Source organism: Populus alba, chromosome 2 (assembly GCF_005239225.2).
Source record: "Populus alba chromosome 2, ASM523922v2, whole genome shotgun sequence".
Classification (NCBI taxonomy): Eukaryota; Viridiplantae; Streptophyta; class Magnoliopsida; order Malpighiales; family Salicaceae; genus Populus; species Populus alba.
This window is the reverse complement of record NC_133285.1, coordinates 11,242,642-11,259,445: the sequence shown is the minus strand read 5'-3', so window position 1 is coordinate 11,259,445 and position 16,804 is coordinate 11,242,642. Positions and strand designations below refer to the sequence as shown.

The 16,804-nt window shown below is 28.6% G+C and overlaps 1 protein-coding gene across 1 annotated transcript; it reads left to right on the top strand.

Moving 5' to 3' along the window:
- The first annotated feature begins 6,754 nt into the window (after positions 1 to 6,754).
- Positions 6,755 to 11,304, top strand: LOC118044512 (aldehyde dehydrogenase family 2 member B7, mitochondrial). Its single transcript, XM_035052834.2, has 11 exons — positions 6,755 to 7,029; positions 7,189 to 7,329; positions 7,812 to 7,954; positions 8,069 to 8,222; positions 8,376 to 8,605; positions 8,847 to 8,936; positions 9,654 to 9,827; positions 9,986 to 10,123; positions 10,425 to 10,562; positions 10,642 to 10,703; positions 10,782 to 11,304. The coding sequence occupies exons 1-11, from the start codon at positions 6,951 to 6,953 to the stop codon at positions 11,053 to 11,055; spliced, it is 1,623 nt and encodes a 540-aa protein (XP_034908725.1). The 5' UTR covers positions 6,755 to 6,950; the 3' UTR covers positions 11,056 to 11,304.
- Positions 11,305 to 16,804: the final 5,500 nt, after the last annotated feature.

Genomic DNA, 16,804 nt, shown 5'->3' with positions numbered 1-16,804 from the left:
TTCACGAGCCTTGATTTTGTCAATGTCATACCATACCCACATGAAAGCTGAATTAACATTGCACTTCATGCTTTCATATATTATCCGCGTGTGTGAGTTTCAACATGTTTTTTATTAATATTTAATTTTTTATATTTTAAATTATTTTTCTTATAATATTAAAAATAATATCTTTTAAAAAGAACTAATATACTCTCGGATACCTTCTGAAGCCTGGAATTCACTTCTTTCTTAGATAAATAAGGTCAAGAAGATAAGCGTACTGCCCTCCTAAGCGGTGACGTTGTTTTTTATTAAAATGATTTATTTTATTTTTTTAATAAAATAATAACCTGTCTAGGTTCAATGTTTACATCTAGAATTGCAGAAAAAGGAAACCAGTTGAAGAGATCTACGTTTGAGTAGTCGTCTAATGTCCTTTCAAAGACCCACGCAAGTAACTTGCCCGTGCTATGCGGTGCGTGGGGCTCAATTTTGTTTGTTTTTTTTTATCAATGCTAAAAACAATTTGTAGGTATTCGCAAAATGTTTTACACTATAAAAAATAAAAAATTATATTCATTAATAAATTTTAAAATTGTTTATAATACTAACCAATTATTAAGTTGTAAAATAAGATAAGGATGTATATTGGAGCTCTACAAAAAATTTGTATCTAATTATATAGCAATAAGATTCTTTCTTGTAAGAAAATCTTTTGAAAACAAATTTGAAAAGAAAAGGAAACAATCTCATCCAAATTTGATTGATGTCTAATGAAAAAATATCTCAAATATAATTTCATTTATTTAATTATAATTAACTTTAATTAATTTATAAAAAAATCATGAAAAATTGTAAAAAACAAAACATCTGCTAATATATATAAAAAAGAAGAAGTTTATTATCTCATTTGAAAACAAATATAGAAATGAAAGGTATTTAATTGAATAATCTTTTGAAAATAATTTTATTTATTTTACTTAAATAAATTTTAATAATTATTTTTAAAAAAGATTTTAAAAAGAAACTTTAAAGTTAGGATGTGATGGAGCCATTTCTAACCCAAAAAATAAGGATTGTCTTGACTCGTTCCAATGTGTTACGTTTATTTTTGGCATTTATAAAAAGTTATTCTCGAACCTAAATTGAATTATTATTTGTTTTGTATAATTTGTAGCATGATTATATTAATTTTATGTCAATATTGTTGATTTGCATGTGTGGATAATCATGTGCTATATCATATTATCATCTATGGATACGTTTAAATGTGGATTTTTTTTGGAACACCAAGAATTTTCAATGATTTTTATAAAGAAAGTGGTAGGAATATTTTACATACATGCAATATATATATATATATATATATATATATATATATATGAAAATGTCAAAATTTACGCTACAACAACTTTAAGCATTAAAATATTTGGAAAAAATATGAAAATACTAAAATAACCTTCATAACCCCAACAATTACACAAAAAACCTATATAAAAGTATAAAAATACCTCCAAATTTTAAGTTTATTTTGTCTCTTCTAATGTTAAAGATATATTTACACTGTATAATAAAATCTAAAAACTTCAAAACACCTTTATTTAGCAACACAATGATTTTTTACTCTAGAGAAAATTTATATATTTATTATTAAGAAACTCATACAAAGTCAAGAAGACCCTTAAATCAATAATTCTATATTTTATTATTACAGAAAACAAGATAGCCAATTAACCAGAAGTCATTAGCCAATCCATCTTCATCGTGCTAAAAATAACAATGGACCCCACACCTATTAAATGCTTACGTGGATCCTCCTCCCCAATCTAATCTATTTATCTAACCACCCCCCGCAACAATTAATTCTCAAAATCTAGATGCTTACGTGCTCTTTTTTTCTACCACTTTTTATGAGGACCGCTAGTGGAAGAGTTCTTTTCAGAGCATCCACACCTTTACTCTACATATTTTTGTTAAATTTCAGCTAAAATAGTTATCTAGTTAAAAAATATTATTATATTTATATTTTTTAAAATAAAAGGTCATGAATATTTTTTAATGTTTTAATTGATTAATAATTATTATTTTTAATATTCAAATACCACAATAATAATATTTTAACTATTATTTTCTTAACAGTTATATTTTAAGTATTATATTCTTAATATAATAAAAAAAAATCGCAACCATATTTCTTAAGCGTCATTTGATAGTTGTTGATGTTTTTGTAGTATGCTTATTGAATTGAAGAGTGGAATGATTGATTTGATTTGATTGCCCTTTAATGATTGGGAATTTTTCGGTCGGGGGTTAGTGCATAAAGTGGTAAATTTGGTTTAGAATAATGGGATATTTTGTTTTTGTTTTAGGATTTGTTCATTAACATTAAAAATATTTAAAATAAAACTAAAAGGTTTATAATATTTATAAAATATTATTTTTTTTCTTTATTAATAAAATTCTAAAAGATAAATATGGTAAAAACATTGTGTATTCGTGTATTGTTCATCCTCTTATATTTTATTATGAATTTACTATTTTTTTTCAATTTTATCTACAAATATTTTTTTTAAAAATTATTTTTTTAGCCAAATTAAAGGATAATTGAATCAAATTTATCGACTAATAACATAATAGAAAGATAGAGAACCAAAATAAAAAAAAGGCACCACACATGAGTAATAATTTCAAAGTTCATATAAAACAGCTTAATTTAGTCCTCAAACTTTACAAGTTATACATGTTTAATCCCTTAGTATTTTTTTCAAATGAATTTTGGTATAAAAAATTATTCTTGTTATTTTTTAGTCCCTGATTTAAGAGACGAGAGAGAGAGGTCGTTAGATTCCAACATTAGAGAGAAAAATATTGTTTGCATCGATTTCAACCACCAAAATAGTTGATTTTTATGTCAAATGGTTTCGTTTGATGATAAAAGTTAAACTTAGGTGCTTGTTTTACCTTGAAAGTGCCTAAAAACATATATTAAGAAGATTTTATTTTTGTGTTAATCTCAAGTTTTGAAATGATTTTTTTGGGTTTTTTAAGGCCATAGATAAGTATATCAAGATGTCTAAAGTGTTTTCTAGATGTGTTTATGTTAAACATGATTTGAAAAATAGGTCTTTGTGTCAAAAAACCTTCAGCACTGATTTTTAGCCACCACCTCAATGACTAAAATCTGGACAAATACAGACTACGAGTCATTTGTTTTTTTTTCAAAAATAATTAGGGAAAATGACATATCTTCTACCTCATTTGTAATAAAAAATATTAAAGATCAAAATGTGTAAGTCTTTATGGCATGGGTTAGACGAACTGACCTGACTTGTGAGGCTTGGCAATACTTGGCCTTTTCTCTTTTTTTTCCCCCCTAAATTAGTGATTTTTATATGTATCTTTTTAATTTTATTATTTTTAATTAATATCCCTTCTCTCTTTCATTTTATTTATATAACCTCTTTTAAATGATGGTTATTTTTTAGTTATTTTGCATGCATTTAATTTTTTAAAAGATTATTCTAAGTCATCTATAATTATTTTTATGTTTTATATATATATATATATAAATATTTTTTTGAATAATATTTCTAACATGTGTAACCTTACATAATATTTTTCTCTTTTATTTTATTCAATCAATTTAATGTGTATCTATTTTTATTATTGTTTAATTAAATACTAATATTGATTTTGGTATACAAGGTCATTCAACATAGCTTGGTCAAAGACCTGCATTGTAATGTCAAATATCTTAATCTATATACGTATATTAATTTTTCCATTTCCATTTCCATTTTCATTTTCATTTATTGTTAATGGATTTTTATATATATTTTTTAATATACATAGTGCTTGATTTATTTGATTATATATATGTACAAAATTTTCAATTTACACTTAATAATTTTTTTTATAGACAAATACATATCAGAAAAGCTTGCATATACAATTTTTTTATAGAAAAACAAATATTTAACGTAAGAAATAACATGAGTTAAATAACTAGTTTAAACTAAAAGAGAAGGAGATTTCATTATACCCCTCATCACAAAACATTATTTATTGTAATAGTTTTTTTTTTCCTTCAATTTTTTCTTTGTAATCTATGCTTTTCATTTTTCATTTCCAGTTTCATCCTTCAATATTAGATGTATTAGGGATTCAGTTTTGTAATTTTTTCAGATTTTGTTCTTTTAGTTTTTATTTCTATTTTTTTGTCATTTTCCCTTTTGTTAAAGTTCTATTTTGTTTTTGAATTTAAACCTTGGTTTTTAATTTGTGTATATAATGTTTTTTGATTTGGTCTTTCTACTTTTAATTTTTAATTTTTTTCCTTTTCTTTTTTCTCAAAATTTTTATGGCTTTTAGTTTTATCCTTCAAATCAAGTTTATGATTTTTGTTTTTTCAATGATAATAATGATTTCAATTTGCTTTCTCTTCTTTTGATTTCTTATTGTTTTCCTTGGATATTTTGTTAAAACTTTTATAGTTTTCAATAATATCATTCAAAATCAAATTCATGATTTTTATTTTTTCAATAATAGTAATGGTGGTGGTAATAATAATAATAATAATTGTAGTAATAGTTGTAGTGATAATAATAATAATAATAATAATAATAATAATAATAATAATAATAATGGTGATAATGACAACAACAATGATGATGGTAATGAATAATAGTAATTGTAGTGATAGTGGTAATAACAATGATATTGCAACTAGTAATAGTAATAATAATAGTAATAGTAATAGTAATAGTATAAGTAATAGTGATGATAATAATAACTGTGATAATAGTATTGATCGTAGCAGCAGCAGCAACAACAACAGTAATAATGATAATAGTAGTAGTAATACTAACAACAACAACACAACAACACAACAACAATAACAATAATCGTAGTAATTATGATGATATAGTTGTTCTAGGATTAAAACAACAAGAACACCTAAAGGGTGAATTAAGTATTTCATTAATATTAACAAATAACACATTTTAAAACAGTTAAGCACAACAAACACAACAACCAATGGTATAATTAAAGTGCTTAAAATAAATAGGTAAGGGAAGAGAGATTTCAAACTTGGTTTTTAACATGGTTCGACAAACCTACATTCACACCTCAAGTATCAACCATACTTGAGTATTGTATATTTTAACTAATCCAAATTAGAGATACAATGTCTCTGATGAAGCCACACTAAGCTTATACACCACTTGAAGATGTCTGCTCCTCAAGATTTTTTTCTTAGTAACAATACATCACCAATATCAAAATTTTATCTAAACTCTTAAGTTTTTATAAGTGTGATTTTGTAGTTGCAAAATACTCTCTCTTATTAGAATGGATCTTATAATTGAGAATCTATGATCTTTACAAGTCACCCAATAACACTCGAGGGATTTGAAAGTGTTCAAGTGTTATGAAAATAAGAATATATACTCTTGTGCACGAATATAAAAATTTTAATGCATAGATATGAATATGATTAAGGATGATGATTTTAAAGTTATTTTTTTTTAAAAAAACAAATAGGTCGTGTGTGTGTGTATTTGTTCATATTTTGTATGTAACTCTACAATTAGACAAACTATATGTATGTTTCTAGCAAAAACTAGTCATTTTATAACTATTATTGTTCATCTGATAGATCAAATGGTTGATCGGTTCAATTTAAAATCCAGATTTGACAATTTTAAACTCGGTAAATCTTGAACCAATTAAATGCATATAAATCCTATAATTCATGCAATGTAAAATGTATGAATTTTATTTTAATTTATCACGTAAAATATAAAAATTTACATTATAGCACTAAACACAAACACCGAGGGTGTGTTTGTGAAGTGTGTTTGCGCTTGATTTTCTAAGTGCTTTTCACTTAGAAATATATTAAAATAATATATTTTTTTTATTTTTTAAAAATTATTTTTAATATCAGCATTGAAAAACAATTTAAAAATATTAAAAAAATATTAATATTAAATTAAAAATTTTAAAAATACAGATTGAACGGCGATCCAAAACGTTGACTCCACCTGCTTAATTACACATTTATGATAGCCTGTTTTTTTATATATATTTTTCTATCCTATTTTAATAGCTGAACATTTTCTTAAAAGAAAAAACAGCCTGTGCCGCGGCGAAGCAGGGACACCAATAATAGTTAACTCTAATTTATAAAACGAGTTCACATCCGGTAATGTAAAAATCATTACCCGTGCACGTGTCTAGCACTTATACGGCTATAATATCCGCGGGTAGTGTTGTAATCTTCACCTCCCGGTAATTTGGAATGTAGCAAATATTTCACGCGCTGTCCAATCCAGCTAAGCGCTCTACCTGCATGGATTACTGTATTTTAATGACCATCTCTTCTTTAATTATAGAAAGTAACCGCTCCTCAACCTTTATAATCTTACATGTTCTTGGAATATATATATATATATATATCCACTTGCTTCCACGCTGTTTGTATTTTTCTACTTTTCTTTCCATCCATCTTGTGTGCTTGCTCAGTAGGTCCCACATGGTTGTTTGGTTCCTCATGGGCTGGGTTTTTGTCCCGGAAAAAACAAAAAAAAACAGTTATTTTCTTGCATATAATTTGCTACAAAGATATTCAATTAAGAATACATGAACTGGCCTATCAGAAACAATCTTCGAAGAAGTAATTTTGAATCAAGGAATTAAAAAAGTAAAATATATTATTACAAAACGATGAATTTGTAAAAATGTTTTCGCGTGTTTCTTTCCTTGCGTCATCATCAGATCGAAGAAGGAAAAGGATAACCTTGAAAAGTAGACAGCCACCTCAACTTCCAAGAATAGAGCTTTATTATCATAATTATTACTGAATATACAATAAAGCTCGTCCGATTCACCCTTTCTGCTTCTCTATAAAGCTGCAAACAGCTCCAAAGCACTGATCATCCTCCTTCGGTTTCAAATCTGTATCCATGGCTGCCAAGAAGATATCAACTGTGCTCTCTCGCTCTTTCTCTTCTGCTGCTGCTCCTCCATGTTTCTTTTCGAGAGGTGATTTGATCGCGATCTAAAGAACCAGCCTTTTTTTTTTTTTTTTTTTTTTTCCTTTTGAGTTATGACACTTTGTTTTCGTTATCTACATGCTTTTTTGATATTAACGATCACCCTTTTTTTCATTCTATATTTTACCTAACCGCTAAATTATTTCAGTGAGGGGTGGTGCTGGTCAGAGCAGATTAATCGGTAGATATAAGAGTACTTTGGCTGCTGTTGAGGACCCGATTACTCCACCTGTCTCTGTCAAATACAATCAACTCTTAATTAATGGACAATTCGTGGATGCAGCATCAGGTATGAACTTTTTTTCTTCTCTCATTTTTTCCCTAGAATTTTATACAATCAACTTTTTTTTTCTTTGGGTGTGGACCACTGAGTTTCACTCTGAGGTAGAGGCAGCCTCATTTTAAGTGTGACCAAACTTTTGTTTCCTTCCAACGAAGCTATCTAGCACCCATTTTGTAGATGGACACATTGAGGTCGAAATCTCAGAGGGGCCCGGGGAATAGTTTTCTGAGAGCACGTTTTTTGTGTTTTTCTAAGGGGATCCAACGATTCTTGGATTTGACAGTTGAGGTAGTCCTCCCGGAAATAGAACATTTGTGGCCTCCTGGTGGAAATTCCAAGTTTTAACTGTTGGGGTCTCCTTGAGGACCTTGTAGTTTATCTGTTCATAAATTTATTAAACCTTCTACACGGGATATCCCTTTTGTTTTGTTTTGTTTGACTTGAGAGCATTTATTAAACCTTCTACATGGGGTATCCTTTGCCTACAGGGAAGACGTTTCCAACATTGGACCCGAGGACAGGGGAGGTGATTGCTCATGTTGCTGAAGGTGATGTTGAAGATGTAAACAGAGCGGTCTCTGCTGCCCGCAAGGCTTTTGATGAAGGACCATGGCCACGGATGACAGCTTATGTAACCACCGCTCCTCTTACTTGTTAACTTTTACTGGAGTAGTTGGTTTGCTGTTTATGTAAAATAGGGGAAAAAAGGATCTTTGGGTTGAGAATTTTCTTTGCTGTGTTTCAGGAAAGGTCAAGGATCATTTGGCGTTTTGCTGATTTGCTTGAAAAGCATACTGATGAAATTGCAGCTCTTGAAACGTGGGATAATGGCAAACCATATGAGCAAGCTGCTAAAATTGAAATACCAATGACTGTGCGTATATTTAGATACTATGCTGGTGGGTGAAGTAGAAATGCAGAGATTATATTTTAGTACTACAATATGCTTTAAACTTTTCTCACATTCTGCACACAGACATACTCTTTCTTTATTTCTTTCCTTTCTTTTGGAATTCCTAATCAAATATTTTTCTCTTCTCCAAATTTACCAGGTTGGGCAGATAAAATCCATGGCCTCACAGTTCCTGCTGATGGGCCATATCATGTACAAACCTTGCATGAACCAATCGGTGTAGCAGGTCAGATTATTCCATGGAATTTTCCAATGCTCATGTTTTCTTGGAAGGTTGGGCCAGCATTAGCATGTGGCAACACCGTTGTTATAAAGACAGCAGAGCAGACCCCATTGTCTGCTGTATATGCAGCCAAGCTATTTCATGAGGTAGTTTTGAATATAATATTTGCTCACTTCTTGCATTACTAAATTTCTGCACAATTCTTGATAAATAGTTTACTTAGTGTTGACATTATTCCAAATGAATGAGAGTTTTACTACAATCCATGCCGGCCATCTATGCTACATATGCGCTTTCTCACTTGTGCATTATGTAAAATTTGAGTGGCAATTTTTTATGCACATGTGATTTCTATCTGTGGTTCTGATCAGCTAATCCTTCTGATAGGCTGGACTTCCAGATGGTGTTCTGAATGTGGTGTCTGGTTTCGGTCCAACCGCTGGTGCTGCTCTTGCTAGCCATATGGATGTGGATAAGGTATATGCAGCCTTAAACATCTTTACCTTTTCCTTTACGGTGATAAGCATCCTCACTTTAGACATGTTTTGAACTTGCAGAATTTGAACCTAAAGGTTTAAAATTTATTGTCTTATTAGTTCTTTAAGCAGTCATGACTTGAGATCTAGTGTAGGCACCGATTATTTCAAATAGTATAAATATAATCCCGTGGATCATCTCCATTATTGATCAATGATTTTAGAACTGCATGGTGAATGCACACTAATATTTGGTTCAGAAGGTCCTTGAACATAATGCTTGGGGATTTTTGGTTTCCCGATGAACTTTTGAATTTTAGCTGTGGTAAATAGCTGTGATTCTGATTTTATTTTCCAGGGCTGCTTACAAGGGAGTCGTAGAGCGGTTGTTTCTGCTTGGTAGTTATTTGTCATTAGTAGAAAAAATATTAATTATAGTAGTTAGTTGAATTGGTAGGCCAAGGTGGAAAATCACTTAAAAAGATATTTAGCTTAAAACATGCATGATGTTTAAAATTTGCTTTCAGAAATTTGAAATACAGTAGCTGTTATCATCGTTGATGGACATGCCTCTGAAGATAGAGGATACAACTTTTTCAAAGTTTGTAAAAGGATGCTAGTGCACTGTCCTATTTGATTTAGTAGTAGTAGGAGGCACTTATTTTGAAGCTTATATTTGAAACATGATTTCCATTTCTAATCTGCAATCTCTTTCCAGCTTGCATTCACAGGATCAACTGATACTGGAAAAATTGTACTTGAGTTAGCATCAAAAAGCAATCTTAAACCAGTAACTTTGGAGCTTGGAGGGAAATCACCGTTCATTGTCTGTGAGGATGCTGATGTTGATCAGGCTGTAGAGCTTTCACACTCTGCTGTATTCTTTAATCAGGTATGCCCAGGAAAATTTTTCTTAAAATAGAATGGCTTCTAAAAATAGTTAAATCAAATCAAATCGATTAAAATTATATTAAAGAGTATAAAAAAAACCCAGGTGGTTTTCAAGGTAGTTCAATTACTTCATTGATCACACTTTTGTGCACTTTGCAGGGCCAATGCTGCTGTGCTGGTTCTCGTACATTTGTGCACGAGCGTGTGTACAATGAGTTTGTGGAGAAAGCAAAGGCACGTGCCATCGAACGTACTGTTGGTGATCCATTCAGAGAGGGAATTGAGCAAGGCCCTCAGGTAAATTAGCAACTCATCATTTAAGAATCCACATACGAGGTGGTTTTCATACTGTGACTAATCCACTAACTTCGCCGTTGAAACTTGTCGAATCCATTATATGCACTAGCATTCCCCGGTACAGTTTTGCAAGTATGGCCAGTCAATATAATTTCCTTAAAACTACAAAGAAAAAATCAAAATGCGTGAAAAAGAAATTTTGCCATTCACCTTAACAGCTTTCTACTGGTTTTCTGTCAAGTGCTTCTGGTGCTACTACCTTCTGTGGTTGTGCTGAAAGTGATCTACTTGAATGCTACAGGTTGATTCAGACCAATTTGAGAAGATTTTGAGGATCATAAGATCTGGTGTTGAGAGCGGAGCGAACCTTAAAGCTGGAGGCGACAGATTTGGCACAACTGGATATTATATCCAGCCCACTGTTTTCTCAGATGTTCAGGTATATTTCTCGTCTGGCAACCATTTTATGTAGAACATTGGAAATTGAATCTGAAGAACACAATTGCTAAATATAACAGGATGACATGCTGATAGCAAAGGAGGAGATATTTGGGCCAGTTCAGTCCATCTTTAAATTCAAGTGAGCAACCATCCTCTTCTGTAGCTTTATATTAAGGGCGTTATCTTTTAGTAGCATTAATCTTTAAAACAATTGCAGGGACCTGGATGAAGTCATACAAAGGTCCAACAGCACTCGCTACGGACTTGCTGCAGGGATTTTCACACATAACTTGGACACTGCCAACACCCTTTCACGTGCATTGAAGGTTGGAACAGTATGGATAAATTGTTATGATGTCTTCGATGCTGCCATTCCTTTTGGTGGATACAAGATGAGTGGAAATGGTAGAGAAAAGGGAATCTACAGTCTTAGCAACTACTTGCAAGTGAAGGCTGTCGTTACCTCACTCACCAATCCAGCCTGGCTATAGGTCCTCTTAACCCTCTTCAAGTACTTCTTTTGCCTGGTTCTTTCTAAATAATAAGTCAGTCTGCATAAAAATCTGAGGTTTCGATCTGTGAGATTATCTTGATTATGGTGACAAATGATATGATGATGATAAAATTGTCTCTTGTTTGTGGAGAATTTGGAACACAGTTCTCTCTTTCCGCGTTCCATTTGCTTCTTTAAGATGAAACCTTCATCTCACTTGATAATATTGCCGTTCCTTTTTTCTTCATTTGTTCAAGTTTCAAGTTAAAGGAACATATTGCATTATTGATGGGGCGGTGCTTGAAAAATGCTGAGATTTTACTCACAGCTATATCGAAAGTCGCTGGGCAAGAAACAGATGACAGTTGCCGCTACCATCTACGCATCTATCTGCTCCTTCGTTAACGAGCTCCCAACTTGCTACATGGCTGTCCGTCCGTCCTCGCAAATTTGCTGCTCGTATATTGAATTTTTTATTTTATTAATATTTAATAAACTGTTTTAATTTTAATAAAAATGAAAAGCTCAAATATTTACTGAGTTAAATTAAATCTTTGATATTCAAAAATTCAATTAACTTTATATGAAGTTTGATAATTTCTAATTAAAGTAGTTGTGTTTTTATATTTATTTGAATTATATAAAACAATTATAATTTCACTAAAATAAAGTTTATGTAAAGCCGAATGGTCATTTAAAATATATTAAGTTAAAAGATATACAAGAGCAATTATTTAATTCCTTGGATGATGTGGGAGAGTGGATTCAAAGATTTGCCTCAGTATAAAGTTTGATACTCAAAATTCAATTAATTTAATATAAAATTTTATAATTTTCAATTAAAGTAGTTATGTTTTTTTCTTGTTATTCTTGTCTGGTCTCTGGTAGATTTGAAAGAGTAGGAATATTTTAGCTTTTAAGGATTAATATTTAAGGGATAACCGATTATTATAAAATCATAAAATTTTACCTCCTTCTACCATATTCTATTTTCTATTTTGGTTGCTACCTACAAATAATATGTATTCTTGGCCTTACAACTAATGTTAAGGAATTTGAAATTCTACATAGATAAGTCATGTGCCAACATAAATGTAATTTTTTTTTTCAAAAAAATTGTAATAAGCAAAATAAAAAATGACAGGAGTTTAACACAATGAAAACACGTTCTAAGATAGTTGTACTATTAAAATAAACACCTCCATCCTATAAATATCAATTTGCGAACAAGAAGTATGAGGAATACGTCATGAAGCCAGTTAATTATCAATAAGTCAAATTTATTATTTGTTCCAAGAAAAAAAAAAATATTGCATCAAGCAAAATAAAATATAGATTGTAATGGGTACCTATTAATTGGGTTTCTTTATATTTATATCTTATATATTACTTGTCTAGTAAAAAATTAGATATTTATATCCAATTCATCGGTTTCAAGTATTCATATGATTATTCATTTTACAACTATTATTTATTATTCAATATATATATATATATAATATATATATATATATATATATGTGTATAATAGTTTTGAGTCTGATTTAACAATATTTATACTATATATTATTCATCGTGTAAGGAACTATCCATGAAAAAAAACTAACTCAAGATTAAGTTGGCATTTATCGAATTTTGATTAAATTGACATCCTACTTCTAAATAACATTTCACATATAAATTTTTAGATTTTCATCTAAAATATGATTACTAATAATATAAATATTGATAATTTGAATTTTATATCTGGTTGAAAAATAAAAATTTATGATAGTGTATATTTATTATATTTGGTTTATACTAGGAAATTCATAAGGATTTTGAACAAATTCACTATTGCAAAACTAAGGATTAAAGTGTTTGATTGGCCATATGATGTCATGCTTTTTTTATAATAATTTTTCCCATAAGAGATGCATATTATATTAATTTTAGCTATAAAATAAAATAATTTATTTATTAACAAATTACATAACAATTACTTTACAAAAAAAAAAAAGAAAAGAACAGGTACATTATACCGAAGACTTTCATACTAAGACTAAAGCACTTTTTTTAAGAAATTAAAAAGTCTTAACAATTTATATATATATATATATATATATAAAAGTAAGGATATATGGGTCAATAGGAACATTTTTGTCAAGAAATTAAAAGTCTTACAATTCTTATCTAAAGGTCGCGTATACAGCCTGAAAAAAATATCGCACCAGCTTTCCGTTCCGCTTGTTTCCTCTTGTCCAAAGCAAAAGGCAATTGAAAAAGAAAAGAAAAGAGTAAACAATATGAGAGAAAAAAAAAACAATTATCTTTGAAGGTGTTGGAGTTATTATTATTATTTTTAATATAAAATATATTTGAGAGTGTAATTATAGTTATTTTTTTAAAATATTTTTTTATTTAAAAATTTATTAAAATAATACTAAATATAAAGATATACGTTGTATTCATTGACAAATTTATAGTGTTTTTTTATTATAGTTTTTAACTTTAAATTATAATTTAATTTTTTTTTAATAAATAGTTGTGACAAAAATAAGTTAAAAGTTATTTTTAATTAAAAATATATTCTATGAAAATAACTCATGATTAACTGATTAAGGCATAGTTTTAATATCTAGTTCGGCGATCAACCCGATCTAAGGCTCGGGTTCTGGGTTTTGACCAGGTCACCGGGTCTTGATCGGGTTGCCAGGTTGGCCGGATCAATTTTTTTTTAAAAAAAATCAAAACGACATCATTTTAGTAAAAAAAAAACAAAACAAAAGTTAACGGGTTTGAGGTCGGGTCTTGACTAGGTCACGCCAGGTCAACCCGTCAGGTCACATCAGGTTTTTTCTTTGTTTTTTCTTCAACTCAGCCCAATTTCAGCCCCGAGTCAACCGGTTCACAGGTCAACCCGTCGGGCTGAGCCGAGTTTTAAAACTATGGATTAAGGAATGTATTTAATAAAGTTAGAGTTTATAAGTTAAAAACTAAAACTTCTGATTACTCAGTTTTGCAATAAACTTTTAATTCAAGTTCAAATTTATTTTTAATCAAATATATTTATGTATTTTTTGTGAATAAATAAGTTAAAAAAATCAAATTCTTCTAATTTAAATTAAATAGGCTAAAATCCAATCATTTTAAGAGTTAGGTAAATATGATGAAATTAAACACCGATAAAACATGTTTAAGAATGTAATAAAAGTTGTGTTTCAAAATAATTTTTATTCGAAAATATATTAAAATATATTTTTTTTAATTTTTTTTTAATATCAATACATTACAACAATTCAATAATAATAAAAAAATATTTTTAAATTTTAAACAAATAATATTTTAACCGAACTGCCATACACCTTCCAAGCAAAAAACGACAGCGCAGCCTTGTCCAGCAAGCACTTTGTCATTTGCTGATGCTACTTTTAATATAGCATTCACATCATATAAGATGGGTACCTAAATTTCCCGGAAGGAAACAGAACCTAAAACTTTCCTTTAAATAAAAATCCGAAACTTGGTTGTGTTTTTTCTTAGTAAACTTGCTAAAAATCATTTAAGTTGACAATCAAATTTTATTTTTGTTAGTAAAAAAAAAATCATATTAAATAGGATTAATCTAATAACTTTAGTGAATACAATAGATTTTTAAGATATCAACAAATGTCTTCGAACACTTGCATAGCCTTTTTCTTTGTAATTATTTAGGCTGTCACAAACTTAATAGGATGGTCACAAGTTCAGGATTAGGGTAAAATTCTCTAAAATTTGGTGTTCTTTGTAAACTAGGCATGAGATTTTTCTACATGATTGGCTAGGTTGTCACAGCTAAAAATAAAAAACATATTAATTTAGATTTTATAAATCAAGATTGGAGACATAATTATGTGTGAGGTCAGGTATAAAAAACAAGAATTATTTAACTAATTAAATGATTTTTTTATATGATTAGATAAAAAACAGAAGTTATTATAATATCAAATAATTTCTAAATAGTAAATACCACCTGAAAAGCTAGTATGAACAGGGGAAAAAAAGGAAAATAAAGAGGAAAAAGAAAAGAAATAAGCGAAAGAAGTGAATCTTGTAGTTAGTAGTTAGAGAGATAAATATTTGATTGATACGATAAAATATTTATTGAACCTGAAAAAATAAAAGGAAAAATAAAAGAAATAAGGGAAAGAAGTTTTTAACAAACAAAAGATTTTTTTTAAAAAAGAGTAAGCTATGAATTAGTAATTATAGTTTTACAAAATAAATTAAATAATTTCTCTAATTTTAAAAATAATGAATTAATCTCTATATTATTACAATTGTTTGTAACTTGATTCTTTTTGTTTATTCCATTTTATTTTATTCTTTCATTTAATTTATTTTTATTTTAAAAAATAATATGAAAATATTGATAAAAAAAGATATTTTATAAAATAAAAAAATAATAAATTGAGCATAGTCAATACTAATCAAGAAAATTAATTAATTTTTTAAACTAAAATAATTATTTAATTGAACAAAATATATAAAGCGTAAGTGTTTCACCGTAACACTAGATACAATATATTATAGATTGCTACAATAAAATTATCTTTTCTATCCTTGAGTGGAAAAAATGTGAGCCTTACTTGTGAGGGTAATTTTGGTCTTTTTAATTAATACATTGATGATTAAAATATTGTTGGGGGTATGCTAGTCTTTTCCAAAAACATTATATAGTAAAATGATATATTTACACCAACATCCACAAAATTTTAAATTGTTGACCACATGTTTTTTGTGTTTTCGAAAACTTCAAAACAGTTGAATTGCTTATTTACCTTAGGGTATATATATAAAAAATGAGTTATTGACAAGGGTTTTTCTAGTTTTTTCGCTTCTTAAAATATAGTAAAAATGCATTTTTACCCTTAAAAAGAAAAAAAAGAGGGTGTACATCTAAGGGAATTTTTGTTCTTTCACACAAGTTTTTTATTTTATGATTTACAACAAACATTTTGGTATTTTTACATTGCATTATTCATTTTTTATTTTTAAAAGTTGGTGGAGCGTGCTCATTACATGCTAATGAGAAGGTGGTGTCCCTGCTATTTAATTGGCATGTATGATGCTACCCGATGGCTTATCGTGCCTTTTCACCATGTTGTTAAAAGCACCACTATATTTATTTTCTCCTGGTGTGGTGTGTGATGGAAGATGATGGATGATTTTTTATTGGTGATTGTTTCTTTTTTTCTTCTTTTCTCTCATACCTGAAAAAGTGCATGATTGTTTTTTTTTTTTTTAATTTTAATTTCAATTTCAGTCCTTATTCTTTTGATTTTTTATTTTCATCCTTATTCATTTTATAAAAGTTTTATTTGTTTTCAATTTTGTCCTTTAATTACAACTTGTCATAAGTTATTTTGTTTTATTTTAGTCTTTATTCTTTTGATTTTTATTTTTTTTTTCTAGATCCTTTTGTTAAAGTTTTATTATTTTCAACTTTATCCTTCAATCAAAGTTCATGTTGTTTTATTTTTTTTCAATTTGATCCTTATTTTTTATATTTTTCCCTTTTGTTAAAGTTATTTTTCATTTCAATTTAACCCTCCATTTGAAAAATTTTAGTTGCCCTCTAATTTATTTTTTATTTTGATTTTCACCCTCATTCTTTTAATTAAATTATTTTAGATCCTTTTATGTAATTAATTTTTTTCATGATTCAACCTTTGATATTTGATTTGTTGGATATTGAACTTCATGTTTTATTTATTTATTTATAGTGC